Genomic DNA, 13,506 nt, shown 5'->3' on the forward strand with positions numbered 1-13,506 from the left:
TAATAAAATATAGTTGATGTGATATAAAAAGTATAAAAATGTTAAAATGTTTTTGCTTTTTGATATTTTTAAAAGAAGTGAAAAGAAATTGAGGGAGAATAACATTAGGTTGCCAAACTAGCCTAAATCGTCGTGGGTAAGAAATTGATTTTCAAGCCTACACGTCAGTTGTTTTTCTTCTTCGCTTTTACAATTGGTAAAGACTAAAGATACTGGTGTTACATGTGGCAAACATAGAATCAATTAACACAAAGAAAGAAAGAAAGAAAGAAAGAACGCAAATTTTAATAGTTAAAAATCTCTCATTAACGGATCTAAGCCGGTGAGCCTTTCACTCTTTACGAAGCTGATCGTTTTGGCCGCCGATTTCGATTCCGAGATCTAACCGAATTCACTGGCTCCGAATCACAAGCAATCAATCAAAGCCAAGGTAGTGTCTGCGATTTGTTTCTGTATATTCGTCTGCTTCTTCTTGTGCAAAGTTCCAGGGTTTTTCAATCTCTGTATGTTAATTTTTCTAGTTTTTGTATTTGATTTTGCTGGCTTGAGTTCGATCCATTTCGGTGAAATTTTGTGCAAATTGAGTTTCTTTGAGTTGAGACACTGCTTGGTTGGGGAATTAGGGTTTAGGGTTTTGTGGGGTTCTGCTGCGATGCACATATTAATAACATATATTTGAAGTTTTTACTGTTGTTTTGAGAAATTTTGGAATGTGAATGAATTATTTTTATGCAAATGAAGTTTCTTGTTGATATACTGCCTTCAATGAAGAACTAGGGTTTAGGGTTTTGTGGGTTTTCTTCCAATGCGGTAATCAATCACGAGAACCTTAGGCTTCAATGAATTTTATGATAATGAAGTCTCTTTAGCTTGAATAAAGATTTTTGCAGATTTTGTTCAATGCAATTAATAATTACGTAGTTTCCAATCTTTAGCAGTATTTCTGAATCTGTATAATTTGCTATTGGATTGATTGAGACTGTGTTATATAGATATCTATGACTGTTTTTTTTTTAGTAGAATCTCTGTTTGCATTCTTGTACGTGGATATTTTATTTTCTATCGCATTTTCTTGTCTTTGAGACAATGTGTTGGTTTTTGTGGAAGTGAATGTTATCTTTGAAGTGTTACTTGAGTGGTGACTTCCAAATGCCATTGGAAACAAACTCAGATTTTGGTCGAAACTCATCCTTTAAATGTCTAAAAGCCTATCTAGCGGAACCATTCCAGATTAACATTTACTCAAGTATTGAGTGGGAAAATTATATTTAAATTTCGCCTTGAACTTTTTTTTTTTTTTTTTTTTAAAAATAATTAATCGAAATATCATTAGAAGTATTAGGCGCCCCTAGGTACATAGGAAGTTACTAGAGAAAACATTTAACTTAGAAGAAAAAAAAAAAGAAAAAAAGAAGAAGGAAATCATGATAACTAAGCACCAAAAGAAAAATAAAAGCAGTTGTCCAAAGATATATAGTGTTGAAGAAAAAAGACTTAAGCTCCTCTAATGTATTCTCACGGTCTTCAAAAATTCTGTCATTCCTTTCTCTTCATAGATAGTAGACACTACAATAGGCATGAAGATATCATCTTCCACACAGTAGTACAAGGGGGAAATAAAAGTAGCTGTCCAAAAATACAGAGTATTGAAGGAAAAAAAAAGACTTAAGCTCTTCCAATGTCTTCTCACGATTCTCAAAACTTCTATCATTCATTTCCCTCCATTGACAGTAGACACCACAATAGGCATGTATGTACCTATTTCACATAGTAGCATTCCGAGTGCTACCGGTAGTCCACCAATGAATATATATTTGACAGTGATTTCTGTGTAAAAATCTAGTGTAGTTGACATATTGAAATCAAGTGGCAACATGGCCAAACATAAAAAATGCATTATTTTGTTTGTGTAGTGTTGCATCAAATACTTATTATTATCTTTTTTCCTTTGTACCCAGCATCCTTAGGTGAGGAGACATGAGTGAGAAAAAAAATCCCTTTGTATTCGTAGATCTGTCAATTGATGGGGATCCTGTGGAAAGAATTGTGATCGAGGTAACAAAATGTCATAGACTTCTCTTTTTTGCTTCAACTTTAGCTTTCTCTTTCTTTTACTGGAACTTGAAGCTTTTTCAATTTCAGATGAAGTAAGGTAATAAAATTATGTTGTGAATTGTGCAGCTTTTTGCTGATGTTGTCCCTAAGACGGCAGAGAATTTTCGGGCACTCTGTACAGGTATCATTCAATTTTTAACTATTGATTATGATCTGAAGCGCTCATTCCATAGTCATCTATGGAGGCAAATAATCTGTCAATTAATTCTTTTTTTTTTTAATAAGTGATTTTTTTAATTGGTTGTTACTTCCAATTGTGGGTCTTGCTATTATCCCACACACCTCTCATGTTTGTGTTTTATGCATGTACTTAATTATATTATCATTATTGTTGTTGTTAGTATTTTATTTATGTTATACAAATAATTGGCTTGGATTATGTTCTCAATGACAACGGTTAATGGATTATGGAAATGAAATATTTGAATAATCTTTTTTTGAGTCTTGGTATCGTGCTGTTGTATTGTAGGAGAGAAGGGCATTGGAAAGTCCACTGGGAAACCTTTGCACTACAAGGGATCATATCTTCATCGAATAATTAAAGGATTCATGGCCCAAGTATGTCATATCTTTTCTTTATAAAACCATTTGGGTCATCTTGAAATAATACTTTTCCATTAACATTTAGCAGTAAATTCATTTAATATGCTCCTTAGTGTTTTTTTTTATTATAAGAAATTGAGATATCATTAAAAGAGTAAGGCTTGCAATCTTTAGAACACTATCCCACTGATGCTTAATGTTAAGAGTTTTTCATGTGCCTTGATTTTTCAGATTACTGATCTTTGCACATAAGGACAATCATCCGTTTTCCTTACATTTGGCAGCAAGTGTATCTTAGGGGGATGGAAATCATATATATCGGTCTCATAAAAGGATGATTGTCAATAGACCTGGTTAGGAATGGATAATCCTAACTATCCCTTTACTGCAGTTGTTTTTTGAATGATCAGGTAGTCTTTGCCATGTGAAAAGGTGTCCTTGTTATTTGTTACCATAGCCTGTCTCCACACATGTCCAACACTAGTCTGGACTCTAAAATGAGTCACCTTAATTTACTTGGAAATTGATTGGGTGTCATGGATTTTATTGTTACAAACCAAAGAGGAATTAATTTTGTTTTTTGGATCTGTTGAAGGCTTATTGGGCGTAAGGGCTAGGAATGAGAGGTAGCAATTTTCCATCCTTTACATGTCATTCCTAGGTTAGTTGGGAGTTGATCCCTAATCTCTCGCATAATGACAAAATACTTAACCAGCTCAGTTACCTGACACTCACAACTAAGCAATATCTTATTTGTGCGTATGATGCATTGATGCTTTGGACCTAATGTTGTCTTAGCTCTGTTTTGCATAATATTATGACTTTCTAAGATGACACTCAGTGGTTCTTCGATAAGAACAGAGTATGGATCCACATATATGTTTAATATGTTTTAAAGATCATGTTTCCTATGAGAGACATGCATTCCTGTCTCCTTGTTTCCTGATTTTACAGTTCTTTGCATCCTACAGCTGTTTCAACAGTGCACTATGTTTGTTTTGAATTGCAGTACCACATAGTTAGTGTCCTGTACTACAACTGCATTAATCTCGTGTGAATCTATTTATCTGCGAGATGACAAGTAAATTTCATTGAATTATTTAAATTAAAATTGTAGAGAAAAATGATCTTACTAGAGTTTCATAAAATAGAGAAGGATGAATTCATCCGTTCTTTCTATCTCTACACCACGGGGCAGGTTGTGTTTTTTTCTTCTTAGAGTATGTTTGGCTCAGCGATTCGCAGGCTAAACACACGTTTTTAAACAAAATTGTGGAAAGTATCCCATTTGGAAGTGAGTTTGAAAAAAATAAAGGTTTGAAAATGTGACTCCCAATTTTAATGGGTAAACTTCGATTTTACCAATGCTTAACTGCGTTTTGAAATCACTATTTTTTTTTTCAAACTGCACGTTTTAAAACTGCTTAACCAAAAGGACACGTAAAGATATATGTGATTGTACACAAATTTCTTCTCAACCATACATCTGATCAAATAAATTGTTCAATTTCTTCTGATGTCCTTACAGGGTGGTGATTTTTCAAGGGGAGATGGTATGCTTTTTGTTCCCATAATTAATATCTTTTGATTAATGCATATTCTTTGTGTGACTTCTATATGTATGCCCAGATTTGTAAGGAATGACCTTTAACTGGTTTGCAGGCACTGGTGGAGAAAGTATATATGGAGGAAAATTTGCTGGTAATTTTTCTGTGGTAGACCACTTTTATGCATGTCTGATGTCTTAATTTCATGATGAATCATACAAATTAGCATCCTATTTGCAGATGAGAATTTTAGGCTGAAGCATGATGAAGCTGGTCTTCTCTCTATGGCAAATTGTGGTTTGAACACAAATGGGTCCCAGTTCTTTATAACCTTCAAGCGCCAACCCCATCTTGATGGGTATTTGATATATATGCTTTTTTTACTCATATTTTTGTTTCCTATTACCACCTCTTGCCCGTTACGACCTAACCTTACTTGACATTCCTGCTCTTCACAGTCCTTGAAAACTTCATACTGTATTGTGATGATGCTTCATACATTGTAATATTGAGATTTTTATTCTCCAATAATAATGCACGTTTGGCAGGAAACATGTTGTTTTTGGAAAAGTTGTGAAGGGAATAGAGATTTTGAAGAAAATTGAGCAGGCGGGAACAGCTGAAGGGAAACCTGGTCGACCTGTGAAAATTGTAGATTGTGGTAAAACTTCTGAAAGTAAGATTCCGGATGCAGTTGGGAAAGAGAAAGGTAATCCTACTGTTGTCATGGGTACCATCGCAAGGATTTCATGATCCAATTTGCGCATTATTAAACAGCATACTGGGTTTTTGGTTGTAGTATATTCTGTATGACATGGTTTTTCTTTCAGGGAAAAAGAAAAAATTGTTGAAGGCTCCATCTTCTGCGGATAGTTCTGAATCTTCTGATGAGAAAGTGAAAGGAAGACACAAGAAATCTCTGAAGGACAGAAGAAAGAAAAGAAAAAGGAGATATTCTTTATCTGATTCATATAGCTCTGACACGGAATCTGATTCTTTTTCTTCAGATACTGACTCAGATTCATCGCTATCTGATTCAAGTAACTCAAGTGATGGAAGGCATAGGAAGAGGAGGTCCATAAAAGGAGATAAACACCAGCGTGGGAGGAAAAGGAAGAATGGGCAAAGAGAGAGGAAGAGAGGCCGCCGTGACAAACGATCAAGGCACAGGTCCAAAAGGTGTGGTCTATGGTTAATTAAGCGCAGCTTTTCTTCTTTCCATTACAATGTCCTGATTGATTTTCCCATATATTGATAACGGCCTTATTGTCAGGAGTTTGGAGTGTTCGAGTACAGATAGTGATAGTACTAGTACTAGCAGAAGTAGTTCTGATGATGAAAAAACTGATCATCGTGTTTCTGCTCGGAGAACCAGTAACTCAAAACATGTGAAAAATAAACTACCAAGGAATCTTGGTATGCAATCTGTTTTTCGCATCTCATTACTGGCTTATAGTTTATGCGTGTTTTATATATATATATATGTGATATAGTGGGATTTTGAGTTGATTTCATCATCACTCTTTCATCTTTGTTGATATTGCACAACTTAAACTCCTTGCTTGTTATATTACAGATACGCGAAAGGAATCCTCAACCCTTGTCTCGGTAAAAGAAACTATTGTAGCGCAACGGAAGGATCTCATGAAGACCACTGAGGACAACTTGTCACATGAAGAAGGCGAACTGTCTCCAAAGAATGATGAACTTTTAAACAATGGCCATGGCAAAGAAGCTAAATCTGATAAACATGCTAAGCAGCATTCCTATTCAGATGACTCCAGTAAATCCAGGTTTTTTCTCATGACAGGCTAATATATGTTTGTTTTGACTCTTAACGTTTTATTTGAATTTGATTGTCACATAGATACTGGGTTCTTTACAATTCTGTGATTGTGCTGACAAATTTTCTAATATTTTTTAATTAGCAGAAGTCTGACTCCCAAAAGAAGGTCAAGACACAGCCCAAGGAGCAGTCCAAGCACAAGTCCAAAAAGAATTCCTAGTAAAAGTCCTGCTAGGAAGTCTGTTGAGCAAAATCAGGGAAGGGCTTCGAGTAGTGCGCTGGGTAATCCTGCACGCAGAGCCCCTGAACCTTCTACCTCAAACCATGGCCGGGTTGTGTCAAGAAGTCCTTCTCTGGATGGCTCTCCAAAGCGCATTAGAAAAGGGCGTGGCTTCACTGAGCAGTACTCATTTGCACGTCGGTACCGTACTCCATCTCCAGCCCGTTCACCTCGAAGTTCCTACAGTTATGGTGGAAGAAATTTTCATGAAAGGAACCGGGATAGGTAATCTCAATGTAATGGAAGTAAATTAAGATGAGGGCTTCCATTATCTCTTCCAAAGTTTATTCATTTTTATGTGTGTGAAGGTATTCAAGCTACAGAAGGTATTATGAGCGCTCACCTCGTGGACGTGACCGAAGCACACGGGGAGGCAGAAGCCCTCCAAGGTTCTCTCCCTCTCTCTGTCTCTCTCTCTCTTCTCACATGCAAACGCACACAGACACGTGGATGTTAGGTTGTGAACTTTGTTATAGTCAGAATCTATCCTATGATTTTTAAGTGTTTCTGCATAATTTTATTGTGATGTAGCAACCTTACTCTTGCAAAGAGGACAGGTAAGCCGAGTGCCTTGGAGTACCCTCTTGTATGCTTACTTGTGTACGTGGGTGGTGCCCCTTTTTGGAACTCTCATCTATACATTATTACTCAACTAAATGGAAGCATTTGGAGTGTTTGGCAAGCTGCAAAATTGGTTCAGTCTAATTCTAAACCAAACCTAAAAAACAAGAGTAGTGCTATAGACGCTCCCACTTCTCCACACCCATTTTTCCACACCCTTAGGTGGTTTTTAAAACCACCATTAGCTTTGATATGAATCTTTATTGGATTTTAATTCAATAGTGGTTTTAAAAGGCTATCTAAGGATGTGGAGAAATGGATGTGGAGAAGTGGGAGTGTGTGTAACATTACTCAAAAAACAAATATCACTTCAACTTTAAATAAGTATAGCAAATTTTGAACTTTCGCCATATTTTTTAAATAGAAAAATAATTGATTATTTCTGGATGTTCAGTGTCTCTCTTAGTTCCATGGCTGTCCAGTGTCTAGCAACTGAACTGCTGGAGCTCAACTGGCAGAATGTATATAAGTGGCCTGACCTAAGAAGCATTTATATATGAATAGACGCTCACATCAATGTTTCCAGTGCAATCATAACAATTGAAAGCATATTTTTAATCAAATGAAATCCTTTCTAAAGTAAAAAGCTCTTGATTTTGATATGTATTGTCCTTTCATGTTGTAGATTGTGCTATATTTTTTTTTGCCCTGGCAGACTGGGTAAGTAGATTAATCTATATTTTCTTTACTATATAGATACAGTAGCAGGAGAAGTCGAAGTAGGAGCACGTCTCGCAGTCCAGGTGGTTATCGAGGTGATTACAGGACCCATAACCGCAGCCGGAGTCCAACAGATAATTGGCCTCCTGTGAGCGAGAGATTAAAATCTCGTCTTGGTCCTCGAGTTGATGATCAGCGCTCTCCATCTAGAGGAAGGTTGAGATCCAGTTCCAGGAGTCGCGGCTCCCCTCAGTCCAGATCTCCTGATGGTGCACCTCCAAAGCATAATGGCAGAATGACTTCTGCATCTCCCATCAGGTCTATTAGGTCAAGATCAAGTTCCCCATCTGGCCAAAGAGGGTTGGTTTCCTACGGAGATGCCAGTCCTGATTCAGGGTCTAGATAACTTATTGTGCCATCTTAGTCATGGTGGAGTGGTTAGGATCTAATCTCAGTAAACCTGCCTTATGAAACCAATTGAGAGTTCGACCTTTTTGTTTTGTTTTGTATTTTTTTTTTTTTTTTTTTTTTACGTTGTAATTTGAATTCGCTCGGGTTTGCATTGTCATATTTTTTCAGCCTTATCAATTTCAATAACATGCTCTATTAGAAAACTTGGGTGACAACTGCTATGGAACGATTTTCTTAATGAATTTTGCAATATCGCACAGGCCTGTTCATCTGCTCTAATTCTGTCCAATAGTTCTCTCTACAACGTTTTGACATTTGGATATCTACTAGCGGCTGATTGGATTAATTTTCTGATAAACAGTATCCTGTTTCTAAAACCGAAAGCAAAGAAGAGAAAAAAAGACAACCGGGCAGAAGTTTGTCTGAGCATTACATTCTCAATTTTCCGAAAGAGAAATGCTATGTTTTCCAAATTTTCTCTTTAAAAGTTGGTTCTCAAACGATGTATCATCGTCTTATGAAATTTATTGTTTTGGAAAATAGAAATATTATGGACTTGGTAACCAACTTTTGAAGAGAAAATTTGGGAAATGTAGCATTAATCATCCCAATCTCAGCAGGAAAAAAAAAAAAAAAAATAGAAAAAGGGAAAAGACATTGGAAATCTAATGCTTCCCCACATTTGGACATTGGATTGGTAACGAGCCGGGAAATCACAAAATTACAAAGGATATCTGAGCGACCGAGGACCCAAAAAAAAAAAAAAAAAACAGCAAGGCTTTTTCCCAGTCTTATCTTTTCCTTGTATCCATATGAGGATCAAACTTTGTAACTCAAGAACCTTTGAATGATTACTGTTATATTTGGACGAAAAATACACAATATTGTATTTTAACTGAAACACAGCCCTATGTTTATTGGCCTAAACAGACAACTCTTTCTCTTTCTCTGGAACCATACAGCCATTTTTTTTTTTTTTTTTTTTTTTTTTTTTAAAAAAAAAAAAAAAATATTATTATTATTATTATAGGATGCATAAAAACACAGAGTAGCAACAGAAATACTTGCCTTAAACCAAAAAGAAAAAAAGAAAATGAGTACATGTATTAAGAGAATAAACAGAATGTATTTGCATTTTTCTCTCGGTGTCTTTGTTCAGATGCATATCAAGAGGAATTCTATATATTAGCATTCCTTATCAGAAAGCTTGCATCTTAACATTGGTACTAACAAAACTTTGAACAGTAGATACATAAAAATGAAAGTCTGGTGGAAACAGAACCATGCCATCCTCTTGAAAGGACTTAAAAAAACATGAAAATGAAATGAGAAACATAACTGGATACTAAGGCACAATTTATTTTGTTAATAAGAGAAGATGCATCGATATAGAAGAGTATCCCAAATCATCTTCAACTGCCAAGCAGAAATCTCCTCCTCTCAGATTGGTTGACCCCTGGGTACGATTTGATCTTTGAGCCACATGTAAATAGGAATAAGGACATAGTATGTTGCTGCCATGGCACCCAAAATGAAGCGGTAGAGGAACACAAAAGGATTTACAGGCTCTTTTACATCCTCTACCTTTGGACCAAGCTGCATGAAAATGGAAAACCTCATAAATCTCAAGAGAAAATAGGGACAAGGAAAAAAGAAAAAAAGAAAGAAGCTGTCGCTAGTATGGAACTTTGTGGTCACCATTCTACAATATTGTTAACCAAGGAAAACCAAAATTGGTAGGATTAAGATCCAAACATTTTTGTTCCGGATTGTACTCTAATAAAAAATATAGCTCCATGAGCAAAAGCTGTCAGCTGCACAAACCTTTTTTGGTCATCCAGCAAAAACCGAATGGTAGCAGGTCTTCAATAAAAGTATAAAATATTTCTTGAATTATGTCTTCGATATATTTGAATATAGGATGATTTTTTTTTTTTTTTTTTTTTCACTATTAATTGTGTCAAGACAGCCTGACATTTGTGTGTTGCAAAAGGATATTAGTGCTTCTAGTGGTGGAAATAGCAGAATGGATACATGACAGTGGCAATGAAACAGAAACCTGACAGCAAAAAAAAACCTCTTTAGTTAATTGAACCCTCCCTTATACCCCAAACCTATAGGCTTTCCAGAATTCCAAATATTGGAATATTTTCTCTTAAACTACAATAATCAGATCCTTTAAAAATCGAATATTGAAATTAAAGGGCCCAATCCAATACTAAAACAGAAGGGTTCCAGGACCCATTCCCAAAATTCATGTATTATGAAAGCTTGAACTAATAGAAGCTCAAGCTTCTATTTCTGTCTACAAACAAACCAATGGCATATTCTCTTATGGGACCAAACTAACTCAATTAAGACAAGCTTCAGTCCATCATATGCAACAGACACAAAACCTTCACCCAACCACGCAGAACTATTTATGAGGTAAGAACAACAAGAGTTCTTTTATTCAATCATTCTTCTTAATAATATTTTATTTTTCAAATCATTCCACACTAGCAAGCCTCCATCTGTCCAATTCTCTAAGCCAAACTTGTGGATCATAATGCCCAACCATCTAGAAATATAGAATAATATGCATGATTAAAAACTCATAATAAACTAAAGATGTCAGTGCTTTACTTCATTCCATTCTTCCTATTGTATCTATCATTCTAAATAATACCCATAGTTAGAGTTGTTATCAGTAATTCAGTATCATTCTTATTTATATTTTTTTTTTGTTTATGGTAACTTAGGGATTTATGTTGCTTTAGATGTTGGCACACGACATTTCTTGTCTCTGTCAAAAATATGAACAACTATACATCTCTTACAGAATACAAATCAAAGATTGAGCCAATACAGTTGAGACAATTGGTATATGGTCTAACTCTTAGACAGCAATTGCCCAAACAAGTCAAAGTAGAGAAGGAAAAGGATCACACAATAAAATGAAATATAGTTGCATATATAACCAGAATATGTTACATATTACACATGGCCCAAGCATCAAGATAGAACCAAAACGCATGTTTTCAACGGACACAAACATCTATACATTTAAAGAAACTTGTTGATGGAATTAAGCCTTCACATGCACTAAAATAGACCCATTACAAGTGGCATGTGAAAAGGGTGTAAACAGAACTTCTATGTTAAACTTTCTAACAATATCACCAACAGTATCATCAGCATGTTTGTCTTAATGTTGATTCCAAAACTAAATCCTATCATTGATTTGACAGTGATCAACTTTTTCACAGATGGGGATGGGATAACAAAATACACATACATGCACCACTCCAAATGCTATTTAAACACAACGAAATGTAATCCTGATAGATTGGCCAACGAGCAACATAATAAAGATTCAAGAGTTAAAAAGAACAGTTACCTGCAAAGCAGAATCCCCAGATGCAGGTTTTACACCTGTAACAGAACATCCCATGATCAACCCATGGCGACGAACCCCACGATACCATTTTGGGCCAATCCTTTTCAATTGGATATCCTTAAATCCAGCTTTTTGGAACCACTCAATGTACTCTTCCTCCTTAGGGAAGAGCATCCACACATCTGCAAAGAAGCGAGACAGCCAAAACGTAGGATAAACAGGACCAATTAAGCATGCTTTTCCTCCAAGTTTTAACACTCTGTATGCTTCCTTGATCCCACGCTGTGGGTCTGGCCAGTACTCAATACTGAGAATGAAATCATATAATCCCAATATAAGAGGCAATTATATGTTTCCTCTATTATCATTATAATCTCTACATTGAAATACCAAAATCTGTATAAAATCCAATTGACCAAAGGGGTTGGCAGAAAATGGGTCCAGTACAAGAGAATTAGTATTTTATATCCTTTCTCATGTTACATGTACAACGCATTTAACATTTTCATGTGCATTACACATACCCCATACAAATAAAAACACATTTATCTGCATGTATTTTTAAAACAAACCGAAACATATTCAATCAAGAGAATCCATTTTACATTTTTTCCTTCAAAATCAAGCTCAAGCACAATTTTGATCAATTATTTGTCTGGCTAAGCAAGCACTTATCTTTTTCTTTTTCCCCAGGATGAGTGAGTTTGGCCACAAGGGTAAAATGCCAAGTATGTGGAGAGAGATATTTACCTCAAAGCAACCCATAAAGTTAACAAACATGACCAAGTAAAGTATCATCTAAAATCAAGACCACAATTCCAATCACAAAAAATCATGACATGATTAAAAGAATTGAAACAGTGAACAGAAAACTATCAAAGTATACCCGACAGGATAAAGTGTAAGGAAAAGGTAGAGTAAGACCAAATAAGAAGATTGCACAATATACCTTCCCGCAGATATATATCTATCTGCATAATCAGTAGGAAAAGGGAGATCTTCTGCATCGCCCTCAACTATTTTGCACTCCTTCAAGGGCTCCTTCTGCTTAGCCTTAGCAAGCTGATGAGGCGACTGATCTAAAATTGTTACATTTTTGGCATCAACGTGCTTAACAATCCCCAAAGTGGTAAACCCAGTTCCACCACCGACATCTACGACTATCATATTCCGGTCACTGAGGTCAGCAGGCTCAAGTGCGTCCTCCCTCATGTCCTCAGTCCAATGCCCAGGGTTTATGATATGGTCATACACAATTGATAGGAATCTATAGAACCAAAATGCCTCTTGCTTGTGCTGAATGAACCTAGGCTGTGAAGCCGGCCTCGGAGCCGATACACTACACTTGGGCACTATGGTTCTACCCTTCGAAATCCTAGTACAAGACACCAAACCCAGCTTGGGAAAGTTCCTCACACGAAAACCTGGCCCCATAAAACCTAACCCATTTGGGGTTATTCCTCTGATGAGTGTGAGGTTTTCTGCTCCATGGAGCATTGCAGAAGCCATGAATATATCCAAACACTGAAAACCCACAAAGGAAAACTAGTGAATTCGACTTGGGTTCAGTGACTTGATGAGTATATAGAAAACCCACATGCAAATTCAACCTAAGCAGTCTTCAGTTTTAGTTTGTAACTCAGTGAGAATCATGCGCTTTATGTGCATCTGGGGTTGTGATTATTCATTAGAAGTACACCGAAAAAAAACAAAACAAAAATGTCTCTAACCGATTGAAGAAACCTGACAGCAGCGAGAAAAGGGGCTTACCAGTTTCGTGGGTTTGTGGGAGAGAGGGAGAGAACGCTCACCACACAGGTGGTCGTGGGGGAGTGGTGGAATTTACGTGGTTAGTTTGCAATCTTGTGGTGGCATGTCCACGGTCGAAAGAATAGATTCACCTTTTATAATAATAATAATAATTAATTAATTAAATTCCTAAATTTCCACAGAATTTCAATTCAAAACAAAAGTTTTCAATTTAAAATTTATGGTTAAACACACTCATCACCCCATCTGATTTAAAGATTTTATTTTTTTCCCTCAAGATTCTATTTTGTATCGAAGATGGTATCTCATTTGTAGCCGAAAATTGAGATGATCCATCTGTCCAACATTTCGTCCAAAATTTAATAAAAATCCACGTGGCCAATGGAAGGGATGA

At 36.1% G+C, this 13,506-nt stretch overlaps 2 protein-coding genes across 4 annotated transcripts; one reads left to right on the forward strand and one right to left on the reverse strand.

Annotated features, from left to right (window-relative positions):
• The first annotated feature begins 214 nt into the window (after positions 1-214).
• On the forward strand, positions 215-8,242 carry LOC133851404 (peptidyl-prolyl cis-trans isomerase CYP63-like). 2 transcript variants are annotated; one of them, XM_062287817.1, is made up of 14 exons: positions 215-430; positions 1,959-2,055; positions 2,182-2,236; positions 2,585-2,673; positions 4,187-4,211; positions 4,321-4,359; positions 4,446-4,563; positions 4,754-4,914; positions 5,036-5,384; positions 5,479-5,621; positions 5,782-5,998; positions 6,134-6,496; positions 6,580-6,660; positions 7,589-8,242. In XM_062287817.1, the coding sequence occupies exons 2-14, from the start codon at positions 1,978-1,980 to the stop codon at positions 7,956-7,958; spliced, it is 2,088 nt and encodes a 695-aa protein (XP_062143801.1). In that variant the 5' UTR covers positions 215-430; positions 1,959-1,977; the 3' UTR covers positions 7,959-8,242. The 2 variants fall into 2 exon arrangements, with proteins under 2 accessions (XP_062143801.1, XP_062143802.1); XM_062287818.1 differs by having other exon boundaries at positions 216-430; positions 6,137-6,496.
• An 827-nt stretch (positions 8,243-9,069) lies between these two features.
• Positions 9,070-13,213, reverse strand: LOC133851568 (2-methyl-6-phytyl-1,4-hydroquinone methyltransferase, chloroplastic). 2 transcript variants are annotated; one of them, XM_062288034.1, is made up of 4 exons: positions 13,113-13,213; positions 12,292-12,866; positions 11,343-11,649; positions 9,070-9,559 (listed from the first exon to the last, which is right to left on the reverse strand). In XM_062288034.1, exons 2-4 carry the CDS (start codon positions 12,849-12,851, stop codon positions 9,404-9,406), a joined length of 1,023 nt encoding a protein of 340 aa, XP_062144018.1. In that variant the 5' UTR covers positions 12,852-12,866; positions 13,113-13,213; the 3' UTR covers positions 9,070-9,403. The 2 variants fall into 2 exon arrangements, with proteins under 2 accessions (XP_062144018.1, XP_062144016.1); XM_062288032.1 differs by having other exon boundaries at positions 12,292-13,208.
• Positions 13,214-13,506: the final 293 nt, after the last annotated feature.

This window comes from Alnus glutinosa, chromosome 12, assembly GCF_958979055.1.
Source record: "Alnus glutinosa chromosome 12, dhAlnGlut1.1, whole genome shotgun sequence".
Lineage (NCBI taxonomy): Eukaryota > Viridiplantae > Streptophyta > Magnoliopsida > Fagales > Betulaceae > Alnus > Alnus glutinosa.

Excerpts from the sequence above, each read along its gene's own strand:
- LOC133851404 (XM_062287817.1), top strand. The coding sequence starts at position 1,978 with ATGAGTGAGAAAAAAAATCCCTTTGTATTCGTAGATCTGTCAATTGAT. Across the intron at positions 2,056-2,181 it reads TGGAAAGAATTGTGATCGAG|CTTTTTGCTGATGTTGTCCC; the intron begins GTAACAAAATGT and ends TGAATTGTGCAG. Across the intron at positions 6,497-6,579 it reads CATGAAAGGAACCGGGATAG|GTATTCAAGCTACAGAAGGT; the intron begins GTAATCTCAATG and ends ATGTGTGTGAAG.
- LOC133851568 (XM_062288034.1), bottom strand. The coding sequence starts at position 12,851 with ATGGCTTCTGCAATGCTCCATGGAGCAGAAAACCTCACACTCATCAGA. Across the intron at positions 11,650-12,291 it reads AGATATATATCTGCGGGAAG|TATTGAGTACTGGCCAGACC; the intron begins GTATATTGTGCA and ends TTTCATTCTCAG. Across the intron at positions 9,560-11,342 it reads CTGGGGATTCTGCTTTGCAG|CTTGGTCCAAAGGTAGAGGA; the intron begins GTAACTGTTCTT and ends ATTTTCATGCAG.